This window comes from Doryrhamphus excisus, chromosome 3 (genome assembly GCF_030265055.1).
Source record: "Doryrhamphus excisus isolate RoL2022-K1 chromosome 3, RoL_Dexc_1.0, whole genome shotgun sequence".
Classification (NCBI taxonomy): Eukaryota; Metazoa; Chordata; class Actinopteri; order Syngnathiformes; family Syngnathidae; genus Doryrhamphus; species Doryrhamphus excisus.
Window position 1 is genome coordinate 15,036,311 of NC_080468.1, and position 22,219 is coordinate 15,058,529.

The following is a 22,219-nucleotide window of genomic DNA, read 5'->3' on the forward strand; positions in this document are numbered from 1 at the left end:
TGAAAGAAGTATTGGAACTAAACGTGTTTGTGTTGACTTTCCTGCCCGCCCTTGTGTCTCCCGGCTTGTGTCATTTGTGTGTGGTGTGTTATTTTCCCAGTAAATGTCGTGTTTTTGTTGTGTGTCCCGGTTTCTGTATTTTATTTGTTATCTCCACTGTGGTTTCCTTTGCTTTCAGTATTTTTGTTTTGTGTTTATGGCTTTTTGCCATGACTGTTTTTGTATGCATAGAGACTTCCCCAAATGTATTTTCTGCCACCCATGCTGTTCGGGGGGGTACGTGTGATCTGGAATTTATCACAGTTATGTCAAAAAATACACATTTTCGGGGACGTATCAATCTTTGGTATTTTTGGTGGTAATGGTAATGGTTTTATTTGATTTGAACATGCATCAGATTACAATTGAATGCATCACATAATCAGTTCACAGTTCCACATGTCCAAAAGGAGTAGGAAGAAGCAAAGCTTATTAAATCCTACCCCTCCATCTGGTACTTTTACAATCAGTAACTGTTACATTTGTTCACTTCCTGCTTTCCTAATATAGTTTATAAATTAAATTAAATTAAATTAAATTAAATTAAATTAAATTAAATTAAATTAAATTAAATTAAATTAAATTAAATTAAATTAAATTAAATTAAATTTGACTACAGAACAAAACTCTGCCATTTGCTTATTCTAAACTTAATAAAGTGCCTCAATCGTGTGGAGAAGTTTCAGGAAAATATCAGTTCCCAACTAAAAATGCTTACGTAACTTTTACGTTGATATAACACTCATTTTGTTGCATTTTCTTGGTTTCAGATAAATGAATAGATATTAGCACTCTCTCATTTGATGCATAGGCTGCACAGTGGTCGAGTGGTTAGCGTGCAGACCGCACAGATAGCATAGCAAGCTGCAGAACAAAACTCTGCCATTTGCTTATTTTAAACTTAATAAAGTGCCTCAATCGTGTGGAGAAGAAGGACAAATATGCCAAAATGTACCACTTCCACAAGGAATAAGAGGCTAACATTTTGCTCATCCATCTATCCGTCCACCCATCCATCCAACCATCCGTCCTTTCATTCATCCATAATTTTCTTTATACTTCCATACTTCCACAGTCCTTTGTTGCCAAACGGGCAATCAGACCTCCGACTGTGAAACACATTACTGACCTACTGGCCCACAAAGCACTCTTCAGTGCTCCGGGGTGTCACACTAACTGACAGGACAATCAACACTGCTTCAGCGCGGCCATTCATCAGCGCGGACGCTATCTTGTAAGACATCCTGTCAACCTTTCAACTTGTATTTACCTTTTGAGGCTCTGCTTTGAAATGATGTTTATTTTTGCAGGATAATACCGGATCATCTGTCAGCGCCTCTTGGTGGACTTCAAGGTATTTGGACATAAGATACCTTAAGGTACCTTGAATCGGAGTACATTATATCCAGGATCCAGTGTTTACTTATTGGATGAACAAAAGGCAGCAAGAAACACGAAAACCAAAATAAATACTTTTCTAGCAACGTGGATCTCTCCTGCTACGTTTTCTTCCTCTGCGGTGCATCGAGAATTTTGGAGGAAAAAAAGTCAGCAAGAAACACGAAAACCAAAATAAAATACTTTTCTAGTAACATGGATCTCTCCTGCTACGTTTTCTTCCTCTGCGGTGCATCGAGAATTTTGGAGGAACAAAAGTCAGCAAGAAACACGAAAACCAAAATAAAATACTTTTCTAGTAACATGGATCTCTCCTGCTACGTTTTCTTACTCTGTGGTGCATCGAGAATTTTGGAGGAACAAAAGTCAGCAAGAAACACAAAAACCAAAATAAAATACTTTTCTAGCAACGTGGATCTCTCATGCTACGTTTTCTTACTCTGTGGTGCATCGAGAATTTTGGAGGAACAAAAGTCAGCAAGAAACACAAAAACCAAAATAAATACTTTTCTAGCAACGTGGATCTCTCCTGCTACGTTTTCTTACTCTGCGGTGCATCGAGAATTTTGGAGGAACAAAAGTCAGCAAGAAACACGAAAACCAAAATAAATACTTTTCTAGCAACGTGGATCTCTCCTGCTACGTTTTCTTACTCTGCGGTGCATCGACAATTTTGGAGGAACAAAAGTCAGCAAGAAACACGAAAACCAAAATAAAATACTTTTCTAGCAACATGGATCTCTCCTGCAATGTTTTCTTACTCTGTGGTGCATCGAGAATTTTGGAGGAACAAAAGTCAGCAAGAAACACGAAAACCAAAATAAAATACTTTTCTAGCAACGTGGATCTCTCCAGCTACGTTTTCTTACTCTGCGGTGCATCGAGAATTTTGGAGGAACAAAAGTCAGCAAGAAACACGAAAACCAAAATAAAATACTTTTCTAGCAACATGGATCTCTCCTGCTACGTTTTCTTACTCTGCGGTGCATTCAGAAGCAGTGTTAAGAGGCCATCTACTGTCGGTAGTTGGAAAAAAACGACCTAAATCACAAACAGCCCTGTTAGTTTTTATGCACAAAGTAAAGACAGAATTGGAAAATAAACAGGCAGCAAAACAAAGCGAGCTCGGCTAAATCCAACAGGGAGACTCAAAGGAGCGAATGCCAATGAAAATCCTGTGATTTCTGTAGTGTATAATCCATCTATTACTCTGCCTGCATATTATCTCTTATCAGTGCTGACCACAATGGCCGCCCCTCGTGTCAACAGAGCAGAGAGATAATACAAGCCACCCTTTGAGCAGACAGCAAACGGAACACAACCAAAGGTTTTTGGTTTTTTTTTTTTTTTTTTTTTTTAGATCGTCTGAACTATCAGCAATAATGCGGCCATTGATTTTGTCACTGCTTGGATTTGGATTTAAAAGCTAAAGCCTCATTGCGGTTCATTTACTGCTTTATGGATTTAGAAAGAGAAAACAAAAGAAGACAGGACCGAAGGTTATTGCAATGAAACGGCTGACAAGGCAAACTCAATGCATCAGTGCTACAACTTGCTCTATCGATACACTTATCCACCGAGCTATAGCTCTGTCTTGTGTTTTGGTCGCTTGTTGACACAGAAACAGTCAACAGTCTGAAAAACACAGTCGCGGTGGCAAATGACACTGGTAGTGTTTCAAAGGGTGAACATAAGAGACATACCGTTTTAAAAAAAACAAATAAAATAATAAAAAATAAATAAAAAAAATAAAAAATAAAAAAATTTTAAAACTTAAAACTTAAACTATATTAGGAAAGCAGGAAGTGCCGTGACACGCAAAACATGCATATTCAACAAGTGCACTCTTTTTGGTGGAGACGCAACAAATTCAAGGCAAAACTGACAAAAACACTCAATGAACTCGATACATATCACCTCGTACTTCGGTACGTGAAAATAAAATAAAATAAAATAAAATAAAATAAAATAAAATAAAATAAAATAAAATAAAATAAAATAAAATAAAATAAAATAAAATAAAATAAAACGTAAACTATATTAGGAAAGCAGGAAGTGAACAAAACAGTTACTGGTAGTAAAACTACCAGATGGAGGGGTAGGATTTAATAAGCTTTGCTTCTTCCTACTCCTTTTGGACATGTGGAACTGTGAACTGATTATGTGATGCATTCAATTGTCATCTGATGCATGTTCAAATGAAATAAAACCATTACCATTACCATAAAAATATGATAAGAATAACCTTCTGCTTCTCAAGACCAAGTGTCCATGTTGATTCATCCGAATTCAATATCATAACATTCCGACGACCACATCACTACTATCAGGAAAACCCATCAGGAAAGTTTACATTCATTTACACGGACAAGTTTATCTTCAATAATAGCAAGATCCTCTGAATTACTTTGATACCCGCAAGTTCCCTCCACATCCGACAGCCAATCAATGAGTACATTCATGAGTACTGACTACTCTAAGAGCAAATAGTGAGAGATTTCACTGCGACATTAACGACTGACAGTCTGTCTAAATCCCACAGAGGCTCCAAAATGGCCATAAAGTTATATACACAATAAATATCCCGCCTCATTGGTGAGGCAGACCACGGGCTCGACAACTTCCTGTCTACCACTTTAGATGCTTTAAGATGGGGTGAACTGTAAAAAAAAAAAAAAAAAGAAAATCTGTCATATTCCATTTCCACGTCGTGCCTCTGAAGTACATCATGTTCACTCCGGAGAGCCGGGGAATGCCAGCCTGCCTCAGGATATAAAGAACAAAAATTCCACTTAGTGTGGAGAGTGTGAGTGGTAAAAGCACACCCATCCTTGGATAGGACGCAGGCAGCAGTGGAGCACATGTTGCCCATGAAGTACATCTCTGATCACCTTCTTAGAAGAACTGTTGCAGAACTACACGGTTTCACACTAGGGACAGAATGTCCGATGGGAATAGTTTGAAGCTAGAACAGAAGTAAAGCAGCTTCTGAGGTGGGTGACGCTCTATTAAGTAAGAGATTGAAAATCGAGCGACTGATTTGTAATACAGATTACTGGTAGAATTGGATAAACCTGGTAGCCTCTGAGGTAATGCCGCAAGACGGTCAATGCCAGGGTCAAACTTAATTTCTTAAGTATGCAGCAGCGACACATTCAAGTGCAAAAAATCCCCTGGATAACAATCTTTCACTTGGGGTGCCTCGGTTAAAGTTATTAATCTGTTCCAGAAAGTCTGACTCAAACCAAAATGGACTCTAACTAAAGTAAATTTTAATTTTAATTTTAATTTTAATTTTAATTTTAATTTTAATTTTAATTTTAATTTTAATTTTAATTTTTATTTTTATTTTTATTTTTATTTTTATTTTTATTTTTATTTTTATTTTTATTTTTATTTTTATTTTTATTTTTATTTTTATTTTTATTTTTATTTTTATTTTTATTTCATTCATTCATTTTCTACCGCTTATCCTCACAAAGGTCGCGGGGGTGCTGGAGCCTATCCCAGCTGTCTTTGGGCAAGAGGCGGGGTACACCTTGGACTGGTGGCCAGCCAATCCCAGGGCACATATAGGCAAACAACCATTCACACTCACATTCATACCTACACATTGATATGCATGCAAAGCAATACTATTTTCTACAAATTTTTAACCTGCAGGCATGCTGGGAAGCCTACACATACTTTCTCCGCAGGGACTTACCAGCATCAGAAAATTTATTTTTATTTTTATTTTTATATTTATTTTTATTTTTATTTTTATTTTTATTTTTATTTTTATTTTTATTTTTATTTTTATTTTTATTTTTATTTTTATTTTTATTTTTATTTTTATTTTTATTTTTATTTTTATTCATTTTCTACCGCTTATCCTCCCAAGGGTTGCAGGGGGTGCTGGAGCCTATCCCAGCTGTCTTCGGGCGAGAGGCGGGGTACACCCTGGACTGGTGGCCAGCCAATCACAGGGCACATATAGACAAACAACCATTCACACTCACATTCATACCTATGGACAATTTGGAGTCGCTAATTAACCTAGCATGTTTTTTGGAATGTGGGAGGAAACCGGAGTACCCGGAGAAAACCCACGCATGCACGGGGAGAACATGCAAACTCCACACAGAGAAGGCTGAGGGTGGAATTGAACCCTGGTCTCCTAGCTGTGAGGTCTGCGCGCTAACCACTCGTCCGCCGCGCCGCCCATACACATACATATAAATCAATAAACAGATTTATGATGTAAACCAGAAATACATAATGAGGTTCCCCTCCTTGAATGACCAACCGCTGATACACACCACAGTAACGGGCTGGGAGCCAGGTGGCATCATCCGTATTGTTTGAGTCCGGCCCAGCCACCGAACCAAATGGCAGGCCTCCAGAAGAAAATTTAAAAAAAACATGAGTTTGGAGCCAAAATATCAATTCTTGCTACAGCTGGCATCCAGGTTGAATCCGCGTTGAATTGATCATAATGGAATGAACGTACATAAGTAGGTTATTGGTATTTATGATTCAAGCTTTTCCCTGTCCGCTCCAATTATTATCCAACTACTCCATAGTGTAGTATTTAGTGTAGTAATAAACGCTCCTGACAGATATCCTTTTCCGCTTATTGAGGGTCGGGTCACAAATGCAGCAGGGAAACCCAGACTTCCCTCTTCTCAGCTACTTTGTCCAGCTTTTCCAGGGGGATCCCGAGGCATTGTTAAGTCAAACTTGAGATTTAGACACGTCAACAAAAATGGGAGGAGGAACCTTCGTGACATCAATCGCGGCCGGACTGGAATAAGTGGCGCACACCAGCACAGGTGAAGCAATTAAGCAAACAGCGGCACCAGGCAGAGACTGTTTAACTATCGTTTGTAAGTCGCCCATACAAATCAGAGCATCTACAAACACCAGAGAGGCAGCCGGTAAGACGCCAAACTGTTTCAATGTAAAGAATCTGTGCTAACGATAGCTTAGCCATGGCGTCTAGTGCGTGGCTTGTTCACTGTTTAATGCTCACGTGCACTGATTGTCGTGTTAAACGCTTGTTGGTATCGTGGTTAACTTGATTTAATGTGGTTGAAATTGTGACGGGTGTAAATAGTTAGCTTATATTGTTGCGTATGTATTAAGTACGTTTATTTCACTTTGGTTTGGAAATGTGATTTGAAAGCTAACTGAATTTTATTTAATTTTAGTTAATGCTAAGGGCAATTAAGACAAAGCATGGCTGAGTTATAATATTGTGCAAATTTTCCTTGTGTACAATCACAGTTAAAATTAAGAATTAATTCATGTGTATTAGGTTAAAAAATTCATGTGTCTTGTTAAAACAGTCAGTAAGTAATTCATGGTAAATACAAATCATGTTAAATACATTTAAGGTTAACAACTATGATAAATATCACAGTAAATTCTGAATGAATTAATTAATAAATTTATTTATTATTATAATTAGTAATAATTTAAGAACACATAAAAAATATATATATATATATATATATATATATATATATATATATATATATATATATATATATATATATATATATAAAAAATAATATAATATAATATATAAATAAAAACAGCAATAAATATATTGGAAGTGGTGGAATTCATACTTGATTCATGCTTACCGGGTATTATATTAAAGCTCAATTTGCTTATTCTCTATTGCAGTAATTTGTGAGGCATGGGATTTGTGACTTTGTACAGAATTTAAATGTGTTTCTTTTTTTTTTTTTATTGAAAGGTTTTTCACCTAAGTGGCAAACTGCACCCTAAATTGCAACTGAAAATAAAAGATGCAAAACAGGACAAGCCGCTTATTTATTGAGTGAATACGCTTCCTACACCTCTGGGTAGATGGCTCATCCCCCTCAAGTGGGGATTCTATGAAAACCAAAGGGACCAGACATAGTCTCTCCAACATGTCCGGGGCCTTCCCCGAAACCTCCCAACTGTTCCATGTGACCTGAACATCTCCCAGAAGACCACATCATAAGCCACGTCTACATGAGGACTTTTTCTTCTTTCAGAATGGAATCTTTCCGAATTACTTTTCCGAAAACAATGGTATACAAGGAAAGGAATATTCCAATCTCCTGTCTACATGCGCCGCTATAATCAAACAGAATAGTCAATAGGGCATGCCCAGTAAAACATAAACATCAACATCACGTGATATGGACTTCCCCGAGTTTTTCTTACACTTCTTGGAATAACTTCGTATTGCCAGTCTTGGAATTGAGTTTGGATCAAAGCAAACTTTCCGCAGCAGTCCAGCCTCCATTTTTAAACAAACAACCATTCACACTCACATTCATACCTATGGACAATTTGGAGTCGCCAATTAACCTAGCATGTTTTTGGAATGCGGGAGGAAACCGGAGTACCCTAAGAAAACCACGGGGAGAACATGCAAACTCCACACAGAGACGGTCGAGGGTGGAATTGAACCCTGGTCTCCTAGCTGTGAGGTCTAGGTGCCAAATGTGTAAATGTGCAAATATACCAGTGTACAGTGACAGTTATGATGTTGTCACTACCAACAGCACTAAATTCATCACATAGCAACTTAACACCCAAAAGGTGCACCTGATACAGACATGTATCAGGTACACCCTGGACTGGTGGCCAGCCAATCACAGGGCACATATAGACAAACAACCATTCACACTCACATTCATACCTATGGACAATTTGGAGTCGCTAATTAACCTAGCATGTTTTTGGAATGTGGGAGGAAACCGGAGTACCCGGAGAAAACCCACGCATGCACGGGGAGAACATGCAAACTCCACACAGAGATGGCAGAGAGTGGAATTGAACCCTTGTCTCGTAGCTGTGAGGTCTACGTGCTAACCACACGACCGCTGTGCAGCCATAAAAAATGTTGTTGTATAGAAAAAATGAGGAAAAATAACATCATTTTATTAAAAAAAAGTTAGAATATTATGAGAATAAAGTAACAAATATTATGGGATTGAGTCATAATATTACAAAATGAAAATGTTATTTTATTGTTATTGTTTATTGTTAAGATTATTTAAAAAATATTTGTAAAATTAAAAAAAAGTGTCATCCTTAATGTAAAAATCGCATAGCTTTTTGTTATATTTGTGTTTGCTAACAAAAAGCTGTGTTATGAACATAACATCATGTTGATGATCATATTGTCTGTTGGCGTTTAGATCAAGCAAACATGTTGGAGATGTTGGATGTTCTTGTTTTTCCTCATGTCAAACTTAGCGTTAATAGCAGCTTTGATGGCTCCAGGCAATGTCGTGTTTTTGGGAAAAGTGTTGTTTTGAAACTCTGGAGGTTGTGAGACAACATTTATTTTCTTCACCTTGTGGAAGTGGAACTCTGCCGATGTTGCTCTTTTAGCAACATAGACCTCTCTCTCTTTCTCTATATCGCTCTTTCTCGCTCCATGTTGCATGGATGTTTCCTTGGTTTCTGCCACAAGCCTCTAGCAGTTTGTCAGAGAAATATGACTTCCACATCACTAATGTTTCACAATGATGATTTATGAGTTGTGAGTGGGAATGTGAGACATTACTGGATATCTGTGATTAATGTAATTAATTTTTGTCATATGGCTGCACGGCCATCGTGTGGTTAGCGCGCAGACCTCACAGCTAGGAGACCAGGGTTCAATTCCACCCTCTGGAGTTTGCATGTTCTCCCCGTGCATGCGTGGGTTTTCGTCCGGGTACTCCGGTTTCCTCCCACATTCCAAAAAAAAACATGCTAGGTTAATTAGCAACTCCAAATTGCCCATAGGTATGAATGTGAGTGTAAATGGTTGTTTGTTTATATGTGCCCTGTGATTGGCTGGCCACCAGTCCAGGGTGTACCTGATACATGTTTGTATCAGGTGCACCTTTTGGGTGTTAAGTTGCTATGTGATGAATTTAGTGCTGTTGGTAGTGACATCATAACTGTCACTGTACACTGGTATATTTGCACATTTACACATTTGGCACCTCGACCTCACAGCTAGGAGACCCGGGTTCAATTCCACCCTCGACCATCTCTGTGTGGAGTTTTCATGTTCTCCCCGTGCATGCGTGGGTTTTCTCCGGGTACTCCGGTTTCCTCCCACATTCCAAAAAAAACCATGCTAGGTTAATTAGCGACTAATTGTCCATAGGTATGAATGTGAGTGTGAATGGTTGTTTGTCTATATGTGCCCTGTGATTGGCTGGCCACCAGTCCAGGGTGTACCCCACCTCTCGCCCGAAGACAGCTGAGATAGACTCCAGCACCCCCCGCGACCCTCGTGAGGAAAAAGCGGTAGAAAATGAATGAATGAATGAATGTTGTCTAAAGGGAGTTGTATTGTCAATACATCACATTGTTGTCGTCACATAATTGGTTCTTTATTGCTTATGGTTCAAGTTGGCGTCCCAGATATATAAAAAAAAAAAAACACTAATTCAGGCGATGCTGCGAGTGAGATTTGTTGCCGAGGAGACGGCGGAGGAGGATATTATGCAGAATGACTGCAAAGCAGCCGTATACACCGGATGGAGGTTAGGGAGATGGTCAATTCAAAGAAGATGTGACTTCCATACAATATGTCATCATCATCCACTGTTTTCATGTAAGTGCCTTCAAAATAAAAGCAGGGGGAAAAGATGCTAAGCTGAGTGGCAACTGGCAGGCAGCTTCTGGGTAATGGCCTCGCTAGACGGCTCACATTTTCTTACAAGACGAGTGCTGCATTTACAGCCAATACCAGTACACACACACACACACACACACACAGCGGCCAGACGAGCATGCGGTCCAACTGCGCGAGCAATTACCAGACAAATGTTGCACGTGTACACTGCCAAAAGAGGCAGACTGCCACAGGAGGTGGTGTGTGGTGGCATGAATGTGCATGTGTGTGTGTGTGTGTGCGTGCACGCATGATTCTACTCATGCTCTGTAATGCAACGGAATCATGTCCTAAATAATGCCGTTCCCGGGACAGTTGCAGCAAATTTACTGAAATGTATAATTCAGCCTGATTTGTTACTAAAGCTGCATTCAAGGAAAAATTGGACATTTCCAACTTCTGCTGATTACATTCATTCATTCATTTATTTTCTACCACTTTTCCTCACGAGGGTCGCGGGGGTGCTGGAGCCTATCCCAGCTGTCTTCGGGCGAGAGGCGGGGTACACCCTGGACTGGTGGCCAGCCAATCACAGGGCACATATAGACAAACAACCATTCACACTCACATTCATACCTATGGACAATTTGGAGTCGCTAATTAACCTAGCATGTTTTTTTTGGAATGTGGGCGGAAACCGGAGTACCCGGAGAAAACCCACGCATGCACGGGGAGAACATGCAAACTCCACACAGAGATGGCCGAGGGTGGAATTGAACCCTGGTCTCCTTGCTGTGAGGTCTGCGCGCTAACCACTTGACCGTGCCGGCTCCGTTTTTTTTTATAGCTTTTTGTGAGATAACGCTAGCTTTTGCGACATAACACAAGATAATTTAGCTAAATAATTTTTGCTCGAATATTTTGAATTTATTGCTGTAAAAATACACTTTTTTTTCATTTCGGCTGATGTTTGTCATTTCTTCTTAAGTTATATTTTTAGAACGTGCCGAGGGTTGAAAATGGCCCGCGTGCTGCACTTTGGACAACCCTCAGAGCAATTCCAAGGCATAAAAAAAGAAGAAGGTTACGTATCACAGCTTAGTTACAAAGTGTAAATACTTCATGGTGTTATATTTGTAAATAAATAGCTAAGTTGAAGTAATACAACACTTTTTTGGGTTGTTTATGCCACAAAAACCAAAACATACTTGTATCCAAGTCAAAATTATGCTTGAAACGTAGCTGCTTTTCGAAAATTTTTTAGTCGGCAGCCGATATTTTCCTGAAACTTCGACTGCTCATTACCAGAGAAGGGGAAAAAGATAGAAAGAAACATTTACTTTTGATGAAAGACGAGAATCTAGTCTACTTCTTGGTAGCTTCCGTGTTTTTACTGCTATAAAACACAATATTTTGTGTACTTTAAAAAATTAAAATAATCTAAAATGGGCACACTTGAAAAGGTTGTCAATTGAAAAATGGTTGGGAGTTTAACACTTTCACTTTTGCATTTTTAAGCATTAAAATGTCTAAATAAACTTAAATAAAAATACAAGGCATTAGAAGCATTGTAATTGTGAATGTGCTGTATCTACACTGGCCACTAGGTGTCACTGTTGAGTGAAACAAGCATTAGACTCGTCAAAACGGACAAAAAAAAATAAGAAACCCACAACCCTGCCCAGGTTCACTTTGCGTTTTGATGAAGTGGCGAAGCGGCAGCAGACACCACGCCACACACGCGGTGTGACCTGTGGCGACTGAAACAAAAGGCGGAGCTGAAGGACTCATTAGCACCTCAGAAAGCCTTCATCTCGCAAAGCGCTGCAGAACTTCAGCACCTCCCACACGCGCTCAGAAGCACTTGACACTCATTCGCTGGCAATTTTCTTTCCTGGCTTCTTTGGCTCGCAGGTTTCACAGGAACTTCTATCAAGTTGTCAAATGTTCATATTAATTAACGTCTTAAATCGCTGGGATTGGTCGGAAAAGACAGTAGCAACAACAAATAACAATTTTCTCTCCATGTACAAAGTCCATGTGGATCATCTCGGTGGAAAAAGCCAAAATCATACAAATACCAAGAACGTATTTATATATCATTTATGTGTTTTTTATACGAGAGGCAAAAAAACGATGCAGCAACTCTCCATTAATGCATGAACACTTCAGAGCAATTTTAAGACAGGTTAACGCAATAAGTTACTATTGAAAATTCTACTTAATATCATGACTTAATTCTTGTAAAAATACTGCAGATTTCTTCATTTCTGCTGAAAACATTTGCATAATTTTTTGCGAGACAGCAGGATAACTTTTGAGAGCTAACGTAATAGCTTTTGCAAATTTTTACTCAAATATTTTGATTTGCTCCTAATTCAATAACTTCTGCGAGATACAACAATAACTTGCGTAATAACTTTTGTGAGAAAACGATAACCTGGGCAACATAACACAACACATTTTGCGAGATAACGTAATAACTTTTGCGAGATAAAGTAATTTTTGCAAATTTTTACTCAAATATTTAGACTTGCTCCTAATGCAATAACTTTTGCGAAATACTAAAACAATAACTTGCGTAATAAAAACTTTTGTAAGAGGTTGCAATAACTTTTGTGAGATAACGATAACCTGTGCGACATAACACAAAACATTTAGCGAGATAAAATAATAATTTTTGCGTGATAAAGTAATAAATTTGCACGGTAACACAATGACTTTTAAAACATAACACAACTGTTGCGAGATAACAAAATTCCTATTGCGAGATAACGCAATAACTTGTGCGTGAACAACTTTTGTGAGATAACGATAACTTTCGTGACGTAGCACAAGATATTTAGCAAGCTAACGCAATAACTTTTGCTAATTTTTCATTCAAATATTTTGACTTGATCCTAATTCAATAACTTTTGCGAAATAAAACAATAACTTGCGTAATAAAAACTTTTCTAAGAGGTTGCAACAACTTTTGTGAGATAACGATAACTTTTGCGACAAAGCACAAGATATTTAGCAAGCTAACGCAATAACTTTTGCTAATTTTTATTCAAATATTTTGACTAATTTTGACTAATTCAATAACTTCTGCCAGATACAACAATAATAAAAACCTTTGTAAAAACATAACACAACTGTTGCAAAATAACAAAAATACCTATAGCGAGATAACGCAATCACTTTTTGTGAGATAACGCTAACTTTTGCGACATAACAGAATATACTTAGCAAAATAATTTTTTCAAATTACTTGAATATTTTGAATTTATTGCTGTAAAAATACTGCACACTTTTTTCATTTCGGCTGATGTTTGTCGTTTCTTCTTAAATTATATTTTTAGAACATGCCGAGGGTTAAAAATGGCCCGCGTGCCGCACTTTGGACACCCCCTGCATTAAATACATGAAGCGTTTACCGTCCAATGCCTTTATCGATCGCTCTCATCTCCGCCATCCACATCCAAAGCTGACATGACCGTGAGATGAAGCCCTTTGAGATGGCGGGAATCCCTTCTCACGTAGCAGAATCAGAGCTAAATGACGGTTCCTCATCACACGCCACACATGTGTGTGTGTCTGTGTGTGTGTGTTTGAAATGGAGTTAGACTGAGCCTGAGGATTTAGCGGCGTTGCGTCGTCCTGAGAGGAAGGCTAAGTGCTTTACTGTTATTCTTTCAGAAGAGCCGCTTTCGCCTGGAGATTGAGACATGGGTGTGTATGTGTGTGTGTGTGTGTGTGTGTGTGTGTGTGTGTGTGTGTGTGGCGTATTTACTCTAGCTTGAGAGGGAAGATGGAGTACAAGTTCATAACAGATGCTATAACAGCTTGTTCCGATCATGCACGATTGACTCGCCCTCGTCAAAGAAAACACAAAGAACCCAATAAACTCCAAGGGAAGCTACAGAGGGGGACATCAAATCCTTTAATGAACTCTACAGAGTGTACAGTAGGAAAATCGGAGCTACTGTTGTTTTCCCTAGTTGTCGGAGTTAGCATTGGAGGCTAGCAAGCTAGAGAAGCTAGCGAATCCACGCTGCTTGCCTGTTGTTATTCCAGATTACAGAACGATCAACCAAACAAACTTTTGCGTCTCGCAGCATGCAAATAAATATGTTGCGTTCAAGGACCGTCGGACAAAGTACGAAATGGTGTTTTACCTGTATTACCTGTATTTACCTGTAATTTCATTGTGTTCTGAGGAAAATAAGTGTTGGTTTTGGGAAAATATATGTTAAAATTTCTGGGCTGCACGGTGATCGAGTGGTTAGCATGCAGGCCTCACAGCTACAAGACCCGAGTTCAATTCCACCTTCGGCCATCTCTGTGTGGAATTTGCATGTTCTCCCCGTGCATGCATGGGTTTTCTCCGGGTACTCCGGTTTCCTCCCACATTCAAAAAAAAACATGCTAGGTTAATTAGCGACTCCAAATTGTCCATAGGTATGAATGTGAGTGTGAATGGTTGTTTGTCTATATGTGCCCTGTGATTGGCTGGCCACCAGTTCAGTGTGTACCTTGCCTGAGGACAGCTGGGATAGGCTCCAGCACCCCCCACCCCTCCGCGATACTCGTGAGGATAAGCGGCGGTAGAAAATGAATGAATAACAAAATTTCACCAGAAATCAGCTAAATTTTAGCTATAAATGCTAATCTGTAAAGCATAAATAATCCAGCATCCCACATCCCTTCAATGCATTTATTCTAAACTTTAAAAAGGCTTTGAAATTTAGTGCGGAAGAAGGACAAAGTAAGACGCCAAAAATGTACCACTTCCACACAGAATGGGTGAAAAAAGCTTTTTTCACTATTTCATGTCGGACTCTGCATACATGGCAGTGCAAGTTAAGGTAATGTAATGTGAGGTAATGCTAGGTAATGTCTCATCATCATTACTGACACCTAGCGACCAAAATGTGATACTATATATAGTATATATAGACAAACAACCATTCACACTCACATTCATACCTATGGACAATTTGGAGTCGCTAATTAACCTAGCATGTTTTTGGAATGTGGGAGGAAACCGGAGTACCCGGAGAAAACCCAGGCATGCACGGGGAGAACATGCAAACTCCACATAGAGATGACCGAGGGTGGAATCAAACTCGGGTCTCCTAGCTGTGAGGTCTAGGTGCCAAATGTGTAAATGTGCAAATATACCAGTGTACAGTGACAGTTATGATGTTGTCACTACCAACAGCACTAAATTCATCACATAGCAACTTAACACCCAAAAGGTGCACCTGATACAAACATGTATCAGGTACACCCTGGACTGGTGGCCAGCCAATCACAGGGCACATATAGACAAACAACCATTCACACTCACATTCATACCTATGGACAATTTGGAGTCGCTAATTAACCTAGCATGTTTTTGGAATGTGAGAGGAAACCGGAGTACCCGGGGAAAACCCACGCATGCACGGAGAGAACATGTGCCAAATGTGTAAATGTGCAAATATACCAGTGTACAGTGACAATTATGATGTCGTCACTACCAACAGCACTAAATTCATCACATAGCAACTTAACATCCAAAAGGTGCACCTGATACAAACATGTATCAGGTACACGCATGCATGGGGAGACCATGCAAATTCCACAGGGTGGGATTGAACTCGGGTCTCCTAGCTGTGAGGTCGGCACGCTAACCACTCGTCCACCGTGCAGGCCCTGCACCTTATTTTGTTCATTAAATGTACCCACAAAATGAAAAAAAATCTGTCCAATTCCCATCCAGAAAATGAGTAGGAGAGTGAGATTACATCCAAAAAAAAAAAAAAAAACGGCTGGCTGGTGGCTTGCGTGTATTGATTGATCACCATTGGAGTGGAGATGAAAAGATATTGTATTCCATTGTGAGAGGTGTGTATTGCGGGATGGTGAAGATGCAGGAATACACACACACACACACACACATACACACATATACACACACCTGATGCTGGTCATGCTTCCAGTCTCAGAGCCAAGCTTGCATCTCTCCAGCTGACTGGCAACAATCTGTCGTTCGGCTTCCAGCTCCCTGGTCAGACGTTCAAACTGCAACTCCTGGAGTGAAGAGAGAAAAGGGGGGGGGAGTCAGAGCTGTTCTATTTACACCCCTGCTAAATATTATTTTGGATCCATCCTCCTTGACACATTTTTAATTGTTGCGAAATGGATTCCGCCGTCTGGCGGAACGACAGAGCAGATTTTACTTTTGTTTGTCTGCCAGTTTCACCTTATGGTGGCCTCAGTTTTCCTACATTTCGCTTATTTTTAAACAATACTGCATTTTTTTCCCCATGTGTGAAATATTACATATATATATACGTCAATCGGCGTCATATTCATAAGTCCTCACTGGTGCCAGATTTCCGCTGGTTGAGAATGATGAACACCGAGCGCTAATTAGCTGGCACGCGTCGCGAGCCAACAGCTGATTATGACGTTCCATGTCGGCTGTAGCCATCATGATGGCTAATTTAACATAACCAATTCCCCCCCCCCCCCGAATTATGCAAAAACACAGACTGGTTGTCAAATAAGCATGCGGTGCCTGCAGTGGGCTTTAACGTGAGGATTTGTGTCACTAAAATTGGTTTATCCGCAATCTCCTGGTGAGGTTCCAGACACAATCCCGGTAGATCACTTAGCTGTGTTTAAATACTGCAATACTCTGAAAAATAGTGTAAATTCACAAGTTTTGTTTTTTTTTACCGAACGGGACTCTAACGGTATATCAGCTCTGCTTTGAGCTGAATCAGAAATGACACAAAACCAACGATTCACTCGCTTAGCCGCTGGTTTCACTGACTCACGGGTACCCAACTAAGAGTCAAGTTTCTGTGACTCACAGGTACTCGATGAAGACTCGGGTTTCACTTACTCACGGGTTCGAGAGACTCGAGTTTCGCTGACCCACATGTGCTGCATGACTACTTGAGTTTCACTGGCCTGATAAAAGCTTAACTGACTCACGGGTACTCTACAAAAATACTTCACTGACTCACGACCACGGGTACTAAACAGAAAGACTCACGTCAGCTTAACTGACTCATGGGTACACTACAAACATACTTCACTGACTCACGGGCGCTCAACGACCATGGGTACTAAACAGAAAGACTCACGTTTCAGTGACTCATTAGTGTTCGATGACTCGACTCTCGCTAATCCACAGGTGCTCAATGACTACCCAAGCTTAACTGACTCACGGGTACTCTACAAAAATACATCACTGACTCACGGGTGCTCAACGACCACAGGTACTAAACAGAAAGACTCACATTTCAATGACTCATTAGTGTTCGATGATTTGACTCTCACTAATCCACAGGAGCTCAACGACCATGGGTACTAAACAGAAAGACTCGACTCACATTTCAATGACTCATTAGTGTTCGATGACTTGACTCTCACTAATCCACAGGTGCTCAATGACTACCCAAGCTTAACTGACTCACAGGTACTCTCCAAAAATGCTTCACTGACTCACGGGCGCTCAATGACCACAGGTACTGAACAGAACGTTTCAATGACTCATTATTCTTCGATGACTTGACTCTTGCTAATCCACAGGTTATCAACGACCACGGGTACTAAACAGAAAACTCACGTTTCAATGACTCATTAGTGTTCGATGATTTGACTCTCACTAATCCACAGGTGCTCAATGACTACCCAAGCTTAACTGACTCACGGGTGCTCAACGACCACATGTACTAAACAAAAAGACTCACGTTTCAATGACTCATTAGTGTTCGATGACTTGACTCTCGCAAATCCACAGTGCTCAACGACCACGGGTACTAAATAGAAAGACTCACGTTTCAATGACTCATTAGTGTTCGATGATTTGACTCTTGCTAATCCACAGGTGCTCAACAACTACAGGTACTGAACAGAAAGACTCACATTTAAATGAGTCATTAGTGTTCGATGACTTGACTCTCGCTAATCCACAGGTACTCAATGACTACAGGTACTAAACAGAAAGACTCATGTTTCAATGACTCACGGGTGTTTGATGATTTGACTCTCACTAACCCGCGGGTACTAAACAGAAAGACTCACGTTTCAATGACTCATTAGTGTTCGATTACTTGACTCTCGCTAATCCACAGGTACTCAACAACTACAGGTACTAAACAGAAAGACTCATGTTTCAATGACTCATTAGTGTTTGATGACTTGACTCTCGCTAATCCACAGGTGCTCAACGACCACGGGTACTAAACAGAAAGACTCACGTTCCAATGACTCATTGGTGTTCGATGAGTTGACTCTCGCTAATCCACAGGCGCTCAACAGAAAGACTCGATTTTCACTGACTCCGAAGTGCTCAACTATTCGAGTTTTGCTTACTCACAGGTGCTTGACGAGTACTCGAATTTCACTCACTCACGGATACTCGGCGACGACTCAAGTTTCACTGATCCAAGTATACAATGACCCACGGGTGCTCAATGACTAGTTCAGTTGCCCTGACTGAGTAAACAACTGAGTTACGAGTAGTAACTCTGTGATCATGTGTGCATGAGTAAGTTGGAGCATCCGAGTATTCCATTTTTAGCGCTTTGTCAAAAACGATCAGACTATGGCATCCAATCCAGAAGAACCACGATGAACGTGATGAATGTATGGGAAGCCTGCATTGCCCGAGGCGGCGCTCATCTTTCCTCCACAACGACATAATGTGATGAAAGTGAATTATTTATGGAGTCTATAATGTAACACATCCACAGCCCACTTCCTCCCTCATCATACATGGGAGTGATTATCATCAGTGGCAAGTGGACACACACGGATGCCATGATGCATGCATGTTGCTATTCTTACTCGTTGAAAGACAATTTGCATGCACAGAAGAAACACACAATGATGTCATACAAAGGACAAACGGCAAGAATCCAGGAAGAACACGATTCAAATTGGAAATATTCCGATCATTCATTTGGTATGGAGTCATAGCTTCTTTCAACACAACTGGTGGAGTCGGTACGAGCGATTCCATTGTGCAACGGGTACTCGATTCACTTCAGTCGCCCGTCACAAAGCGCATGCACAGAAACGCTGAAAGGCGGGTCTTCGTCAACCGATGAGTCAGTGAAAGTCAAGTCTTTGTGGAACACCATGAGTCAACTCAATTATTTAACTAGAACCTTTGAGTCCGTGAAACACGAGTCTCTATCAGGGTACTCGTGAGTCACCGATATCGGATTCTTCATCAGTGAAACCTGATTCTTTAACGAGTTAGTAAAAAATAGTCTTCATCGAGTACCAGTGAGTCAGTGAAACTTGAGTCGTCGTTGAGCAGTGAAACAATTCTTTAATTAGACCCTGTGAGTCTATGACCCTGGAGTCTCGTGATTCACTGAGTCAGTGAAACCCGATTCTACATCAGTGAAACTCAAGTCTTTATGGGGTACCCGTGAGTCAGTGAAACTTGCGTCTTCGAACGCCTGCGAGTCAGTAAAACTTGATTCTTTTTAACGAGACCCAGTGAGTTTGTAAAAAAAGAGTCTTCATCGAGCAACTCAACTCAATTATACCCTGTGAGTCTGTGAAAGTGGAGTCTTTGTCAAGTCCTCGTGAGTCAGTGAAACCCGATTCTTCATCAGTGAAACTCAAGTCTTTGTGGAGCACTTGTGAGTCAGTGAAACTCGAGTCTTCAAACGCCTGCGAGTCAGTAAAACTCGATTCTTTTCAACAAGACCCGTGAGGTAGTAAAAAAGAGTACCTGTGAGTCAGTGAAACTTGAGTCGTTGTTGAGCAGTGAAACTCGATTCTTTAATTAGACCCTGTGAGTCTGTGACACTAGAGTCTTTGTCAAGTCCTCGTGAGTCAGTGGAACCCGATTCTTTTTAACGAGACCCAGTGAGTTAGTAAAAAACAGTCTTCATTGAGTATCCGTGAGTCAGTTGAACTTGAGTCGTCTTTGAGCAGTGAAACTCAATTCTTTAATTAGACCCTGTGAGTCGGGGAAACTGGAGTCTTTGTCAAGTCCTCGTGAATCAATGAAACCCGATTCTTCATCAGTGAAACTCAAGTCTTTATGGGGTACCTATGAGTCAGTGAAACTCGAGTCTTTGAACGCCTGCGAGTCAGTGAAACTCGATTCTTTTTAACGAGACCCGGTGAGTCAGTGAAACCGGATTCTTCATCAGTGAAACTCATGTCTTTGTTTGACTCGATTCTTTAGTAAAAAAGTCATCATCGAGCACTTGCGAGTCAGTGAACACAAATCTTTCATTAGACCCTGTGAGTCGGTGAAATTGGAGTCTGTGTCAGGTACTTGTGAATCAGAGAAACCCGATTCTTTGAGAGTTGAAACTCAAGTCTTTGTGGAGCACCTGTGAGTCGGTGAAACTGGATTGTCTTTCCACAGGAAGTGAAGAAAACCAAATGAATTGATGAGAGTCAAAGTTGAATTATCAGGGGTTCAAACCTGCTTCTTCCTACTAGAATGTAACTTTTCAAGGCCCTAAACCCCAAAACAACAGCATGCCATATATACTCCAAAAGTAAAGTTTCCTTACATTCCATCACACTAAGTCATATTTACATCTCCACACCAAGTTGCTGGGATGCTGAGTTTAAGAACATTTAGGAAAAAGCACCTACTTCACGGAAAACGCCACCTCTGAGCGAAAGAACCGCTTTCTTGTTTGGAGCATCTCCGGGCTGCTGAGAGGTTCAACTGAGACGGCAAACTGCGAGGAACCTTTTTTTGAACCCCCCCCCCCTCCCCAAACAAAAGCCAGCGCTCCCTCCTTTGCCGCCTGCTTGCGCGTTCGGCCTCTGAGGGCCTGACAGGCAAACACCTGTTAGCGCAATCCAGCTAACTCACGTACCTTCACAAGGACCATACTTCACAGGGCGGCATCAGTATTCCTTTTTCTCGGGAAAAGCCTCCGGCTAAAAAAAAACCTTCTCTCTGCTACCTACGAACATTCATCTGTCTGTCTTTGGGCCGAGACACGATGAAGAGAGAGGGGGAGAGAGACCACAAGTGTCACTTGAGCCTGCTTTCGGCTTTCTCCGTGTGTCTCTTTATCACTGCCTCCATGGGGTCCACATACACACACACACACACACACACACACACACGGTGTTCACTGAAGCACAAAGGTCGCCATGGTAACGCAGCATTTAGAAGCCCAGTGGCATTATTCATGCAACGTTGCATCACAATGGGCCCTCCCTCTGGTCCGCCCTGCAAAAAAAAAAAAAAAAAGCCCACTGCTCACCAGTCAATTCCTGTACCCCCCCCCCAAAAAAAGAAAGGAGGGACTTGAGAAGAAGCAGAAAGCAAGCAAGATGCACAGGAACATGCATAGCGACACACGTGTGCATATGGATTAAGAAGAACGGCATTGTACCTTCGCTCTTTACTTGAACTCAAATATGGTTTTTCGTCTGGAACTGGGCCGCTTTCCCCACAAAAACCACATCTCCTTCGGGATAAGTTGCAAATATAATTTCTATACGCATGCACAAGTACCACGTTCAGTGTTTTTATACTTCAAAATGCTTAAAATTGCAGGTACTTCCTGTTTCTGAGAGTTTGTACTGACCTCCCTGGAATTCGCGCTCTGTGGGGTACATCCCTGCTTTTTGGTGGTGTGTGTGTGTGTGTGGTGGTGGGGGGGGGGTTATCGCCAGGGACCCCCTGGGACCCCCCCACCAAGGATAAAACAACCTCTGATAGTTGATATTCTCATAAAAGTGATCTCTTTCCGACACTTTTGCGTCTAACAGCACAACTACGGTGCGTTCAAGGACTGACACTTAACATCAATATGACAATAAACATCATCAATGAAGACATAAACAGATAAATACATTGTTGGGATCTGGTTCGTTTGGGTTTATAAAAAGGTCTAAGCCAGGGGTGGGCAAAGTGTGGTCCGGGGGCCACATCCGGCGCGCCAAGTGTTTGAATACGTCCCGTTCGTTCTTCTTCTTTTCCAAAGTATTTCATTTAAACTTGTCTACCGACATACTACGGCTGAGGCAGACAAATCGTGGTTCTCCTCTCATTCCGTGTGGAAGTGGTTAACTTTTTGGCTTCATACTTTGACTTTCTTTTCCACTATATGGTGACTACAGGCATGTTATTTCATGTCTACGGGGGCTATAATAATGTTTAAAACTGTATTTAGGAAGCCATAAAAGGGTTTT

The 22,219-nt window shown here is 40.6% G+C and overlaps 1 protein-coding gene across 13 annotated transcripts in view; it reads right to left on the reverse strand.

Annotated features, from left to right (window-relative positions):
• The window catches only part of LOC131124985 (catenin delta-2-like), a 141,891-nt gene that overhangs the window by 80,751 nt on the left and 38,921 nt on the right, over positions 1–22,219 (reverse strand). For 11 of the 13 annotated variants that reach the window (XR_009128958.1, XM_058066034.1, XM_058066029.1 and 8 more), the window contains exon 3: positions 15,990–16,102. Coding sequence is in view for 12 of the 13 variants with exons in the window: in XM_058066034.1 (XP_057922017.1) it covers positions 15,990–16,102 (113 nt within the window). In the remaining variant the exon portion in view is untranslated. Of the gene's footprint in view, positions 1–15,989; positions 16,103–20,659; positions 20,760–20,889; positions 21,186–22,219 lie in introns of those variants that run through there. The other 2 variants (XM_058066036.1, XM_058066037.1) reach the window with 2 other exon arrangements.